The 15,164-nt window shown below is 44.3% G+C and overlaps 1 protein-coding gene across 2 annotated transcripts; it reads left to right on the top strand.

The window, feature by feature from the left end:
- Nucleotides 1–4,128: 4,128 nt before the first annotated feature.
- On the top strand, nucleotides 4,129–4,921 carry LOC123430397 (disease resistance protein RGA5-like). 2 transcript variants are annotated; one of them, XM_045114267.1, is made up of 3 exons: nucleotides 4,129–4,379; nucleotides 4,463–4,535; nucleotides 4,609–4,921. In XM_045114267.1, the coding sequence occupies exons 1-3, from the start codon at nucleotides 4,374–4,376 to the stop codon at nucleotides 4,869–4,871; spliced, it is 342 nt and encodes a 113-aa protein (XP_044970202.1). In that variant the 5' UTR covers nucleotides 4,129–4,373; the 3' UTR covers nucleotides 4,872–4,921. The 2 variants fall into 2 exon arrangements, with proteins under 2 accessions (XP_044970202.1, XP_044970201.1); XM_045114266.1 differs by having other exon boundaries at nucleotides 4,457–4,535.
- The last annotated feature ends 10,243 nt before the right edge of the window (nucleotides 4,922–15,164 follow it).

Here is a 15,164-nt window from a genome sequence, read left to right as displayed (position 1 = left end):
CTATGCAGTCATGACGAGACATTGTCCGGTCAATAACCAATAGCGGGACATGTATGCCCATATTGGCTCCTACATATTCTACGAAGATCTTTATTGGTTGAACCATGATGTCAAGGATTCAACCAGTCATGTATACAGTTCCCTTTGTCCATCGGTATGTTACTTGTCCGATATTCGATCGTCGGTATCTTCATACCTAGTTCAATCTCGCTATCGGCAAGTCTCTTTACTCGTTACGTAATACAGGATCCCATGGCTAACTCTTTAGTTACATTGCTTGCAAGCTCATTGTGATGTTGTATTACCGAGTGGGCCCTGAGATACCTCTTCGTCAAACGGAGTAACAAATCCCAGTCTTGATCCATGCCAACTCAACACACACCCTCGAAGGTACCTGTGGAGCACCTTTGTAGTCATCCAGTTATGTTGCGACATTTGATACACATAAAGTACTCCTCCGGTGTGAGTGAGTCGCATGATCTCATGGTCATAGGAAGAGACACTTGACATGCAGAAAACAATAGCAATAATCTGACACGATCATATGCTACGTTCATAGTTTGAGTCTTCTCCATTACATCATTCTCCTAATGATGTGATCCCGTTATCAAATGACAACTCACGTCTATGGCCAGGAAACCTTGACCATCTTTGGTCAACGAGCTAGTCCATTAGAGGCTCACCAGGGATAGTGTGTTGTGTATGTATCTACACATGTATTTGAGTTTCCAATCAATACAGTTCTAGCATGGACAATAAATGATTATCACGAAGAAGGAAATGTAATAATAATCAGCCACTTTATTATTGCCTCTAGGGCATATTTCCAACACATGCTTGTCCTGGTGACCTCGTGGTGGCACAGAGGAGCTGCCGAGCGAAAGCTCTGCGCTTTGGCGCAGACGACGGTGACGCTCGCGGGCGGTGCTTTCTTCCTGAAGACGTCATTGTGGTGCTCCTTGCGGTGTTAGGGTTCCAGGTGAAAATCCTTGTCTATTCTAGACTCACAGCGGTGACACTTGGCGCCATTCTCCCTCCTGAGGGCGTTGTTGCGGTACTTAGGTGCTATAGGGCTTAGTATGGCTGTGTACTCTTCTTCCTATGTTCCCTGTTGGTATCGTAGTCGCGTGCGTTCTGCGTGATCGGGTTATCTTAGTATCGACAATGTATGAGGGCTTTCTCATCATCTTATATTGTTTGGTGGTGTACTTTGTTCTGTTGTTGCTTTATTCATAAAACGGGACGAAAGTCTGTTTCGAGGGATCCTCCTTGATTTCAACAAAGAAACCATTGGATAGTAATAATAAACACATAAAGTTTTAACATAAAATAAACTAGGGACACGTTACGTTTGCTTTACAGCCTACTACGATGAACATAGTATAGAACGGTACCAACATGAGCCCATAAAGACAAGAGGACAAAAGGAGACGCAAGCTCCTATTTTTTCTTCAGCAAATGTGTCTTCCCCAAGTTCCATCGTCCATGTGCGATTCATCTCTCCCAGCCTCCCGCCACCTCCCCGAGTCTCCTGAATAAAAATAGCACGGACAGTTGTGGTTATCTGCACGGTCAAATCATCTCAATAAGGATAATTTCATAAAGGAACTAAGCGTTGCTTTGCTGAAAAAACGAACACCATTAGCATTGTTAATTCACTACATAAAGAGGGGGGAAAGGCAGAACATAAACTTATACTCCCTCCGTCCCAAAATAAGTGTCTCAAGCTTAGTACAACTTTGTACTAGAGCCAGTATAAAGTTGAGACACTTATTTTGAGACGGAGGAAGTACCATTCTACCAGGGCCCAACGGAAGTTGGACACGCAAGGAAAAGAAACACATGATAACCACAAAATTCTGCGGTGATTTAAGAAGTTGATTCTGTGCTGGAGAATGTTCTTCAGTCTTGAAAGTGGCGTTGTTTTCTTTGGTGGGGTATAAACGAGCACCTGAACTGGTGGCCAAAAGTCCAAAAAACGATACAAGAGTTACAAGTGCAAGATTCAGGTGAAAAATTACAAGTGCAAGATTATTGATCTCAGATTGTCTCGGTCTCCACAATTCTCAACTGTAAATATAAAATGAGATGGTTGTGCGAGAGCGGAAACGTCTTATCCGATGTGGGAAACGTGTTACGTGTGTTACGTGTTACATAGAGGGGTGCAAGATCCCAAAATCGCATACATGACGGTTTGAAGAGATACATCTTGGAAAGAAAGACAATGAGATAAAGCTAGCTAGGTACAACAAATTTTAGAGATAAGTTGCGCCTAATCTTAAGCGAACAAGATGATCTCCATATGATCTCCTAAACGGTTACAACCTATATGTTTAACAATGGTAACATACTACGGGGATAACCTTAGGGAGCACGACACTGGGACTGTGTGTATCAAAGATTGTTTTTTTATAGGAGTATACTCCATTCGTTCCTAAATATAAATCTTTTTACAGGATTCATTACGAACTTCAAACGAATGTACGTGCACATATTTTTAGAGTGTAGATTCACTTATTTTATTTTGTATGTAGTTTCTAATGTAATTTCTGAAAATACTTATATTTAGGAACGGAGGGAGTATATGAAAACGTGGACAGTATTCTTGTATGCATACACACTTATAATTTTCTCGTAGAAATTCAATTTAAGCAACTTATTCCAAACATCAGTTCTTAGTACTAGGAACCCTTATGTTATGTTACAGTTATAACCTTGAGCACCCAGAGTCTGCAACTGTACGCGTAAGAGATATACAAAAGTGCACTCCCATCCCATTTCGTGATCATTCTACTATTATCTGGTAGCCGAGTAGTCTAGTCACCAACCAACGTTGAACCCTGAAATGCTTCAACGCAGGTAACATATACATATTCTACTCCCGAGACATGCGCCTTTTCAAACATCAGTGGCGGCCAAATCACCATCATATCTATCGAGAGATCATAAGGCAATCAACAGCTCCGAGTCAAGTTATTTAACTTAATAATAATGGAAAGTGGTTAGTAGAGCACTAATTTGAGGTACTAAATGACGTACAATTCAGTACGTCATATGGAGCTCAAAGGTGTAAAGAGCTTTCTGAAGGAGCGGGTTTACACCGTGGTTGCTATGTTCATACCGTGCGATTTCTGAAGCAACAACCTAAGGTAAAAAGAAAGTGATTAGAGCACTAAGCAAGAGTTTAGTGCTGCCCACAATTTCCCGGAATTACCGTGTAGGGACGGTAATAGTTTGCATCAGCTGCATATATAGTTGCGTTAGTTTATCTCTTAATTCACCCATTTTGGCTGGAGAGCAGAATACATAATAAGTCTTGGAAGCCTCGTGCTTGGACTAACCATAATAAAAGTAACATAGGTAATAATATAGATGTGACAACTAATTAATAAGGAAAGAGAGAAAATTAAGTAACATAACTAGTTACTTCTATTATGAGTAACATCACATATAGCAAAACAAAATGAGTCTATATGTTAATAAATAAAAATCTTTATGTTCACATTTTTATGTTGCTAACCACTATGATGATAGTAACTTAGACTAGTAACATATGCATATTACTATTCTATGTTACTTTTCATTATGGATGGTCTTATACATAATTAGTGTTGTTCGAGTTTACATTTACCGCAGAAGTAAAAGCGCATCTTGACAAGTTCAATTTCAGAAATGTCTGCCCAAACCCATGTACTTTACATACCTGTCTCTAGTTTCATAATCATTATAACCTTGTACACCAAATAATTTCAGATGGAGGAAGTACTAGTAGTATCTAGTCTTTCTTTCGAATTTATGTACTTTTCACATCTGGCATGGTGTTTGCACAAACAAAGCAAAACTCTCAGGACAGTACAAGTCAGCCAGGCAACTAACCTTCAGAAAAGGAGAAACAGACAAACATGTCCACAGGAAGACGAAGATGCAGCACTCAGGCAGTAACATGGTGCCAAAGGGTTAAATAACAGACGCCAAAGTATCAACGTCTCTCCAAACGCGGTTTCCGAAGGCGCAGCAACCAAGGCAGCCTCGCGGGGTCAAGTCTTGATCTACGCGCTTGTGTGGTTGGGACTAGATTAAGCCGTCCTGACTCTGGAGTCTGAACTCTGAAGGTATAGCATGTGAAGTACTAGTACATTCCCCGGCTGGCTACGCGGACCGTGCTTGCACTGTATAAGTAGAGGAATCATGGGAGGCTCTGAATTCAGTCATTACCCACCATTCTTACGGTGCCCATCTTGTAGCTGTCAGACTTGCCTACACTAGCTACAGTACGCCGCAGCCTCCTGTTCTGCAGTTCTCGCCTGAGTTCTCTCTGCGAGCTCACACTGGCATCACTCTGTCGGTATCATCTGTAGAAGCAGAGGAGCAACATGAAGGTGACCACACTTCTCTGAATTTCTGTTGCTGAAACACGTTGCTCTGCTCTCCTGAATGTTACTGACCACACTTTCAGCAAAAGATGGTGATCAGGGTGCACATGACGTGCGACAAGTGCCGGTCCAAGGCAATGGGGCTGGTTGCCTCGGTACACGGTGAGTTGTGCCGGGCTGATATCCTTGGTACTATAGGATCAGGCTTCGAACTAACTGAAACTTGATGGTGTAGGAGTGGAGCGTGTGGAGATACAAGGGGACGACAGGGACTGCCTGGCGGTGGTCGGCGACGGGGTGGACGCCGCCAACCTGACGGCTTGCCTGCGGAAGAAGGTGGGGAGCGCGGAACTCCTCACGGTGGAGGCGGTCGGTTCCGAGAAGAAGCCGGCAGCGGCATCGGAGACCGGCGAGGCTTCGTGCCCGCAGCAGTGGTATCCCGGATACTACTCCTGGCCGGGAGGTGCATACTCCTATTGCTACCCGTACAGCATGTAATCTCTTGTATTTCTGCGGTATAATCGAACGTGTCCATATAATGATTCCCAGAATCCAAGTTTTTTTGGGGTAAATGCTTTGCTTTATTGATCAATGATACGAAGTACAGGAATTACATTAACACTAAAAGGTTGTAGGAGCCACAAATGGCGTCCTTCCCCTAAATGCAAAGCATGCTTAGCAAGAAGATGAGCTTCACTATTCGAGGCTCTCCCTTCGTGAGCGAAAGATATATGCTGAAAATCTAAATTTCCATCCTTGATTTCCTCCACAATTGGGCCCGTGATTCCTTGTGTGCCTGAATTGATCTCCATTACAACTGTGAGACAGTCTGATGCAACGACGATGTTCTGAAGGAGAAGGTCCCTGGCTAAAGCTTGTGCTTCACGGCATGCCAAAGTTTCAAGAATATGAGGATCAGTCAGCCCATGAAAAACCATAGCAGAAGCACCCAAGTACATCCCATGTTCATCCCGGCAAACTGCACTAACCGCATCAATAGGAGGAGCTTTGCAGACCGCCCCATCAACGTCTACCTTAGCATATCCCATTGGTGGAGGTCTCCATCTTGTAGCTGTTGCCTGGGTCGTTCTTGCATGCGATAATGGCCGGATGGGTCTGGTCTCCCGCAGCTCATCGATGAATCTGTGGACGAAAGAGTAGGTTGTTGTTGGACTCTGGTGCTCTCCCTCATGAATTAGCTTCCTTCGTGCATACCAGATCGCCCACAAGGTAACAGTTATGCGAGTCATTTCGTCCTGTGTAACCGAAGCAAACATACTGAACAACCACGAGCGAGCAGACGGTTCCGCAGTAACTAGCATGTGTTCAACCAGCTGTTGATCGTGCAGCGCCCATACGCACCGTGCCATAGTACATGTAATCAGTGAGTGGAACCACGAGTCTACAGCGCCACATATTGCACAAGAAGGTGACGAGGCCATATGTCGGTGGTGTCGCACATCCGCTGTGGGAAGAGACGAACAAGCTAGTCTCCACAGAAAAACCTTGATCTTTGATGGCACTTGGATATGCCAGAGATTGTCCCAGCATTTTCTCTCTCTGGTGCTATCAGCAGGGCCTCCGCACCCCTCCAACCATGCTTCCCTTCTTAACTTCGTCGAGATAAGCATACGATAACACGACCTGACAGTAAACTCTCCCTTCTTGTCATGTGACCATGCCCAGTAATCCGAACTTTGCCTGGTAGGGAGGGGTATATTTAGGATCACGCATGCATCGATTGGGAGGAATGTTGCATTGACCAGATCATGCTTCCACCTTGCAGCCGTACTATCAGTTAGTTCCGACACCATCATAGGTCTATATGGAGTAAGGCAGGCTATTGGGCGCATAGATGCCTCCTTAGGTAGCCAATTCTGATTCCAGATATTAGTATTTGTGCCGTCTCCAATTCTTCTAATTAGTCCAACCTTGAGGGCCTCTTTCCCCTCCATGATTGCCCGCCAAATCTGGGAAGGGTTATTGCCCAGTTCCGCGACAAAAAATTCAGAAGAGGGAAAATATCGAGCTTTAAGTATCCTAGCACTGAGTGTTTCCGGAGCTGTAAGTAGACGCCAGGCTTGTCTTGCCAGGAGGGCGATGTTGAACAGTTCAATATCCCTAAACCCCAGCCCACCTTCATACTTGGGCCGAGTCATAACTTCCCAGGAGACCCAACATGTTTTCCTTTCTCCATTCTTGCTCCCCCACCAGAACTTGCGAATCATCGAGTTGATATGGAGACATAGCCCCCGAGATAGTTTAAAACATGCCATCGGGAAGACCGGGATTGCTTGCACTATCGATTTAATCAGCACCTCCTTTCCTCCCGATGATAGCATTTTCTCCATCTAACCCTTGACCTTGCCCCAGACTCTGTCCTTTAGATATTTAAAGGCGCCATTCTTGCTGCTTTCCACATCAGTGGGCATGCCCACATACTTTTCATTCAAACTCTCATTCTGCACGTTGAGAATAGTTTTGATAGAGTATTTTAGCATTGGTGCACATCCTCTGCTGAAGAAAACCGATGATTTTGCTTGATTGATTTTCTGTCCTGAGGCCCTACAATAAGTTTCCAACAGAGAAGACACCAAAGTGGCTTCCTCACTACTTGACTTGAAGAACAGCAGGCTGTCATCGGCAAAAAGCAAGTGGATGACCGGAGGGGCCGTTGGCGCCACTTTAATTCCATAGGACAGCGATGACTCGTTCTGAGTTTTAAGGAGGCACGAAAGGCCCTCTGCTACTATCAAGAAAAGGTAGGGTGACAAAGGATCTCCCTGTCTAATTCCCCTTGTAGGTTTGAATTGTTCTAGCTTTTTACCATTGAATAATACAGAGAACTGGATTGAGTTCACCATCTTCAAGATTGTAGCAATCCAAGCTGGAGCAAAACCTAGACCTATCATCATAGCTTTCAGATAGACCCATTCAAGGCGATCATAGGCTTTCATCATATCAAGTTTCAAAGCACAAAAACCATTATGTTTTGACTTATTTCGTTTCATGAAGTGAAGACACTCGTAAGCTGAGATGATGTTGTCTGTGATTAGCCTGCCTCCTACAAACGCAGACTGTTCCTCTGATATGATCGTTGGAAGGATCTTTTTCAATCTATTAGCCAGGACTTTGGAGGCTATTTTATAGATGACATTACACAGGCTGATAGGGCGGAACTGAGCAAGAAAAGTAGGGTTGTTTACCTTGGGTATAAGGACCAAGATAGTCTCATTTAGATCCTGTACATCCTCCTCCCCTTTTAGTATTTTCAGTATGATGGTCGTGATCTCATCTCCACACACATCCCAATACATCTGAAAAAATGGGCGGGAAACCCATCCGCTCCCGGGGCTTTGGTAGGGGCCATCTGGAATAGGGCTGATTTAACTTCTTCTTTGGTGTGATCAGAAGTCAGGTCTTGGTTCATTGCATCAGTCACTCTCTTCGGTACCATATGAGTTACTGCCTCCATATCCGTTGTGCCCTCTGTCGTGTACAGGTGGTGATAGAAGTCGGTTGCCATCTGTTCTAACTCCGTTTCATCGTCCACCACAGTACCATCATCCCTTAGAAGTGATTGGATTCTATTTTTGCGACGTCGTTTACTGGCTAGCAAATGGAAACATTTGGTATTCTTGTCTCCTGCAGCAAGCCACGTTATGCGAGATCTTTGTCGCCACATGATCTCCTCTCGACGGTAAAGTTCTGCTAGTCGGTCTTTTATTTTGATCTCTCGATGAGTAGGACCGTTACGGCCAGGATCCTCCTGAAGTGTAGCTAGGTCTACATTCAGTCGCTTAATTTCGATGTGCACGTTGCCGAAGGTGGTTTTGTCCCAACGCTGTAGTCCTTTGGACAACGAATTAAGCTTCGCTTTAAGGCCCTGAACTGTTGTAGCCCCCGGGCCTTGCCAGTGCTGCTGTATCTCCTCCTGGAAGCCATCGTGCGCCTCCCACATCACCTCATATCTGAACTGTTTGCTATAAGATTGGATGTCATGCGGGTCACCTTCCAACTGGAGCAGAATTGGGTTATGATCTGAAGTGGCTGCAATTTTATGCGACATCTTTGCATGTGGAAACATGCTTCTCCATTCCCCATCCGCCAGAGCTCTGTCTAGACGAACACGAGTATATGTTCCTCCTGCCACTCTTCTCTCAAAAGTCCACTTTGGTCCCGAGAAGCCGAGATCATTCAGCCCGCAAACATCAACAGCATCCCTAAAACCATTCGCCTGTATCAAACTGCGATGGCTCGACCCCTCATACTCATCCAAGCATAAAACCTCATTAAAATCGCCAATGCATAACCATGGACAAGTACTTGCAGATGCCAAGGATCTCATTAGGTCCCAAGTTATGCTTCTATTCTCAACTCGCGCTTCACCATAGACCACTGTCAGTCTCCATTGTGGAGTCCCTGGCACTGTTACTAGAGCATCAATGTGATAGTTTGAGTAACCAAAAGTCTCAAGTTGTATTGTATTGTTCCAAAACAAACCAATTCCCCCACTCCGTCCACAACTACTAATAGCAAAAGAACTATCAAACCCTAGTGAACTTGCTAAACTCTCTACTCGGCCTCCAGGAAGCTGAGTCTCGATCACACAGAGCACTAGTGGAGAGAACTGCCTTGCTGGGTTGCGAAGCTCTCGAACTATCTCAGGTCTACCAGCCCCTCGACAGTTCCAACATAGCACGCTCATTGAGCCCGGCGGCGCACCTCTACGGAGCCCGCCAACTCGCTCTGTCAGTCTGTCTTCTTCAGGGGAGACGTTCCCTCTCGGTGTTTCTTCCTGTCCCGTGGTGCCACATACTCGTGCGGGGGTGGTGGAACCATCTCAGAGGTAATCACACCCCCATCCATGCCAGTTACAGCGACGACAGATGTTCTAGTAGCCAAGTTCAGCTTCTTCTTTGCTGCCGAAACAACCATCAGTGATTGAGCTTCCTCTCCATCCTTCTGTTCATCTGTCCTAGTTTTCATGGGAGTCTCAGCTGTATCCTCCATGTTATCATTATCGCTCAAATCAGCCTCATGTGAGGATCATTTCCTGGCTGGAGGAGTAGCTCTAGCGTCCCCCGCCGATCTCCTTCCCCTTCCCCTGTTTCGAGGAGGGTCTGATTAACTAGTTTGGCTGGACTGGTAGGAAGGTATTGATCTCCTCTTAGCTATCATCCATTGGCCATATTCAATCTCATCAGGGCCATGAACACCATCGCCACACTCTTCCAGGCTGTGACCCATAATACCACAAACCTCACAAAAGAAACCGATCTTCTCGTACTTCACTGGCAGCAACATAATCTCCTCCCCACTGATCTTCAGCGGGGTGAAACGAACCAGAGGTTCGCCAACCTTTATCTTAGCTCGTACCCGGACATAGTTCCCTTCAAAAACCCTAGCAGGGTTCAACTCTACGCTTTTGACCTGTCCGATCCTCCGTGCTAGCTGGTCGAGTACTCCTTCCCTGCTATAGAGCTCCGGAGTATCGTGGATTTGAGCCCACACGTATGTCCGATCTAGAGCCACCGCATGCGGTTTACCCTTCCCGTCGTATTCCTCCATCACCACCATGAGACCCCTGAAAATCCAAGGACCTTGATGCATAACCCTGTTCCAATCCCCGACACAGAAGAGTTGCACAATGAAGAGATTGTCAGCCGCCTCGCGAATCGATGGTTCTTGAGCCAGCCTCCAGATAAACTTCATCGTAGTTTTGAAAGATTCGGCACTGAAGGTTTTGTTCATGTTCACTTTAGCTACTGCTAACCAGCGAGTTTCTTGCGCGAATTGGACGATCTTCTCATCCCCCACCATGACCGCATCTAGCTCTGACTCCTTCAGTTTCATGTTCTTCATTGCCGACTCTAGATCGATTGGCGCCTTCCCCTTCCTGCTCCCCGAGGAAGAGCCTCCCGGGGTTTTAGTCGCCGAAGCAGAAGCCATGCTCGCGAAGCTCAGCCCCCGATCTGATGAGAAGTCCTGAATCCGTGCTGGTGTTGCGGAAGAAAAACCTCAACGACGGCGGGGCGCTGCCGGAGTAGAGTAAACCCCTAAACCCTAGCCGTCGCTAGGGTTAGTATATCTTAGGGGCTCACGTAAAGAAACTACTGGGTTGGGTTCTTCTTATTCCCAGAATCCAAGTAACGAGTGTTTTAGGAGAACAGACGTTTGGAGGCCGTGTTTCATGCAGGCCGATTTTTTTTAAAATTTAAATTTCAAACTTTTCAGTTTCAAAAAATCTAAACAAAATACAAGTAAAGAAGGATGTTATGTATATGTGTGTAAAATTTTAGTATAAAACACCATAAAATATGATCTGCACAAAAAAAGTCATGGCCTGAAACGATGAACAATATCATGTGTTAAAATGCTTCACATTTGTCTTTTTTTTACAACCCTCATTTTAATGTATTTTTTATGAAAATTTACACATATGTGTTTTACGCCCTCATTTATCTCTGTAATTTTTCAAAAATAAAATAAAATGTAAAAATATAAATTTTCATGAAATTTGAATTTCAAATTTAAAGGCCTCCATGAAGGCCGAGCTCCAAAAGCAATTTTCGATGTTTTAGGCTGCAATAATGCTAAACATACAAAAAGTTACACACAATTACATGCTGACTAGAATTTTTTCTTTCTAAATAACCACTCGCTCCCTAACTTTCATTGGGGTGGGCCCCTCCTTCCCATAAATCTGCCTATATCATCTACATAACCCGAGGAGCCCTGCTCCCGTGCGGCGGCGCCCCGCCGCAGCACGGACGCGCTGCCCCCTTCCTCCTGTCCTCTTTAACGCCATCTCCCCTGCCGCCGTCGTCGTTGGGGGCTCGCACACAAGCCTGTGTGTCGTAGTAGTGGCGGCGACACTTTTTCTCGGTCAGGGGGCGACGATCCTCGCTGACCGGACATATGGCAGTGACGTGAGGTGGCGGCGGTGTACGACGACATGTACTACGACGGTGGCTTTGGTGCCCGATCTGATCCCAGATGGGCTTCGACGGGTCGCATAAGTTGTTGTCGTGTACCATTCCTGTTCCGTCAATGACATGATGCATTTAGGGTCGACCTACAACACGAGGACATCGGGGGCTCTCGCCCTGGGCGCGACGATGGTGGACACCTCCTTCGTTGGAGGTGGTCCGCATGAGGCTGGGTGGTTGAACTTCAAGATCTGTCATCTAGTCCCAACTACAAGTTGGGAGACATAGTTACAGGTAAAAACCGAGCCATTGACATGCGATGGCGGCGTTTTGCGTCGTTACCTTGATGAAGGCATCATCGTGTAACTGTTGTCGACCCACTTGTGCTGATTAGGGAGAAACCCTAGGATCTGGTCTTCCAGATCACATGATGGCGGTACTGCAATGTCGTTTCTTTCTTGGAAGCATCGTTTGTGGAGCAGCGGTGGAAAACATAGGCAGGATGTGGAGCGACTTCGTTTTGCACACATCTTTGGTGGAGTTGTCAATTCATGCCTGGCCGACAGGTGCAACGCTGAGTCATGCTTGGTTGGCAGGTTCTACGCACGACGGATCTTCTCGAGTCTTCGCATCTGGACAGACGAGCGCAGGGCGGTGGTGCCATCGGGCGCTGTGGTGGCATTGACGAATGTCCGGAATGGCAAGGATGATGCGGATTTCTCTCCTGGGGATGGGTGATAACTCACAAGTAGAGGGGATCGCGGCAGTCTTCACGGGTAGTATTTTACCCTAGTTTTTCGATTCGACACAAGGGGAGCCGAAGAATATTAATTGGCCTTCATAACTGAGTTGTCAATTCAACCGCTCGTAGGATATCTCTCTGCAGCAAGGATTTAGTAGCACAACAAATGATAGTAGTAACAGTAAGAGTAATAGCAGCAATTTTGGTAACAATAGTAACAGTAGCAATTGAGTAGCAGGTGTGACACTAGCAGAAAAAGTAGTAACTCAGCAAGATTCAGTATATGTAAATCATATGCACGTGGATCGATGATGGATAATGGTTTATATGCCATTGATCATGTAACAGTTACACACTAGGGCGACACAGAACTAGCTCAAATTCATCAATATAATGTGGGCATGTATTCCGTATGTAGTTATACGTGCTTCCGATAAGAACTTGCATGATATCTTTTATCCTGCCCTCCCGTGATGGCGGGATCCTATTGGAAACTAAGGGATATTTAGTCTCCTTTTAATAGAGAACCGGAACAAAGCATTAACACATGATGAATACATGAACTCCTCAAACTACGGCAATCACCAAAAAAAATCCCAATTATTGTCACCTTGGGGTATATGTGGATCAAGACACGTAATAGGTGCATACAACTTGCAAGATAGGATCCAAATCAATCTTATATTCATGAGAACATAATATGTTCAGATCTGAAATCATGGCACTTGTGCCCTAGTGACAAGCATTAAGCATAGGAAAGTCATAGCAACATCAATCTCAGAACATAGTGGATACTAGGGATCAAGCCCTATCAAACTTAACTCGATTACATGCTCAATCTCATCCAATCCCACCACCGTCGAAAAAGCCTACATAGGAATTACCCACTCCCGGTGGTGAGTATCATGGAGGTGTTGATGGAGAAGGGTTGGTGATGATGACGGTGGCGAATCCCCCTCTATGGAGCCCCAAATGGACTCCAGATCAACCCTCCGGAGGAAGAATAGGAGGTGGCAGCAGCTCCGTCTCGTAAAATGTGATGAAAACTTCTCTCTGATTTTCTCTCTCTAAAGATCTGATTTTATAGGACTGGAATTAGAGTTGGAGGAGCCACGTGGGCCCTAGAAGCCATTAGGGTGCAGCCTGGGGCGCCCTATTGGCTTGTGGCCCCCTCGCAACCTCTCTCCGGCAGATTTTTGCTCCATAATTCATCATAAATCCCAGAAATAACTCACAAAAAGTTTTGCCGAATTCCGAGAAATTTTATTTCTGGACAAAAATTAACACCAAGGTAGTTGTGCTAAAAAAACGTGACTGTGGATAGTTTCATTCAAATCATGCAAATTAGAGGTCAAAACTAGAGAAAAAGCGTTTAGAAAAGTAGATACGTTGGAGACGTATCAACTCCCCCAAGCTTAACTCATTGCTTGTCCTCAAGAAATTCAGTTGATAAACTAAAAGTGATAAAGAAAACTTTCACAAACTCTTCTGTTCTCGTTGTTACAGACATTCTTAGCTAGTGTTCAAGTCTTCAACATAAATCATAAATAATGACATCCATGATAACAATTAAACATCATATTCAATCATGTCAATACCTATCCAACTAGCAAGCAATAATAAGATATCTCACATGCCAACAAGTTTTCAAAACAATCATGATATAATATGGTGACATGGTATCTCGCTAGATCTTTTTGAGACCGTAAAACATAAATGCACAACACCTATGAGATTCAAGCAATGAATAAACATTATAATTCAGAATAGAAAAGATCCTAGTTATGCTCATATCCAACATTGGCTAGACTCAATGCATAAAAATGACAATACTGCTCTCTAGTCTGGTGTTGTAGGTAAAAGGGTGATGACTCAGCATGAAAATAAATATATAGGAACTTCACACAGGGAAGCTTTGATTTGCAGAGTTGCCAGAACTGAAAGTTTAAAACAAGAGTGAAAGTAAAGTTTTTAGGAGGTGCGCTTTTCTTGTCAATGTTACGACAAAGATTTTCAGTATCTTCCATGCTAAACTCATTATTGGCGGTTCTCACACAGAATTGTAAAGTTTACTCCTTTCCACCATTCATACACAAGCCATGGTTAATAGAATCCATGGGTGCGTGCCAACATACAATAGTCCCAAGGAGTTTTGTTTAATTAATTTTGATTATCTACGACTGGGCATCCTTTTTACCAGCCTCTCTCGTGCAACGACAACGAATAAACGACCGTCTTGAGAATAACCCACTTAGATGGAAGATACAGATCACTTCGTCACTCCATGAGCGAGACGAGTGCACAAATCAGATGTTTGAATATTTTAGAGGTGGCACGTGCAAATTTACTTGGAACGGTAGGGTAATACCGCATATAGGTAGGTATGGTGGACTCATGTGGAATAACTTGGTTTTAAGGATATTGGATGCACAAGCAGCATTCCCGGTTAGTATAGGTGAAGGCTAGCAAAAGATTAGGAGGCGAACAGCTAGAGAGCAAAAACGGGCATAAGCATGCATTGAAAATAATCAACTTTGGACATAGCATAAGTAGGATATAAACACTCCAAATTTAAATATCATGAAGGCTGCATTGGTTTTGAATCAGCTACACATTTGCACATGGGCCAAGTCAAACCACTCGAATTACTCACAGGGAAATACCATACTAGCATAGCACATCATAACTATTTTAATGCATGTTGTCATAGAAGATAAATCATTATCCACTCCTAGCTAATTAAGCATGGCATGAGAAACATTAATCTTTACTTGTCATCATAAACATGTCTACTTGTGATATACTGAATCTAGATGAAACTGGCTAAACATATTTACAAAGATGGAAAACAAGAAGAGTTCACACCAGCTTCATTTGGCATTATCACTTCGTCAAATATCATCACTATTTCCTTTCATGTGCACAATCGAATGTTGTGATAATAATAGTGCAAGAATACCGTAGACTAAGCTGGAATCTATAGGGCAGTTTCATACAAAGGAGAAGACAAGGTAATATTGGTCATTATTATATTGACAATAAAGCATAGAGGAGCCACTGAACATTTTCATTGTGGTCTTCTCCTTTCACAACTCAAAAAGAAAAGAAAATAAATTT

The sequence above is a fragment of the Hordeum vulgare genome, chromosome 2H, assembly GCF_904849725.1.
Source record: "Hordeum vulgare subsp. vulgare chromosome 2H, MorexV3_pseudomolecules_assembly, whole genome shotgun sequence".
NCBI lineage: Eukaryota > Viridiplantae > Streptophyta > Magnoliopsida > Poales > Poaceae > Hordeum > Hordeum vulgare.
Note: the sequence above shows the minus strand (reverse complement) of the source record. Positions and strands in the feature narration are given on the sequence as shown.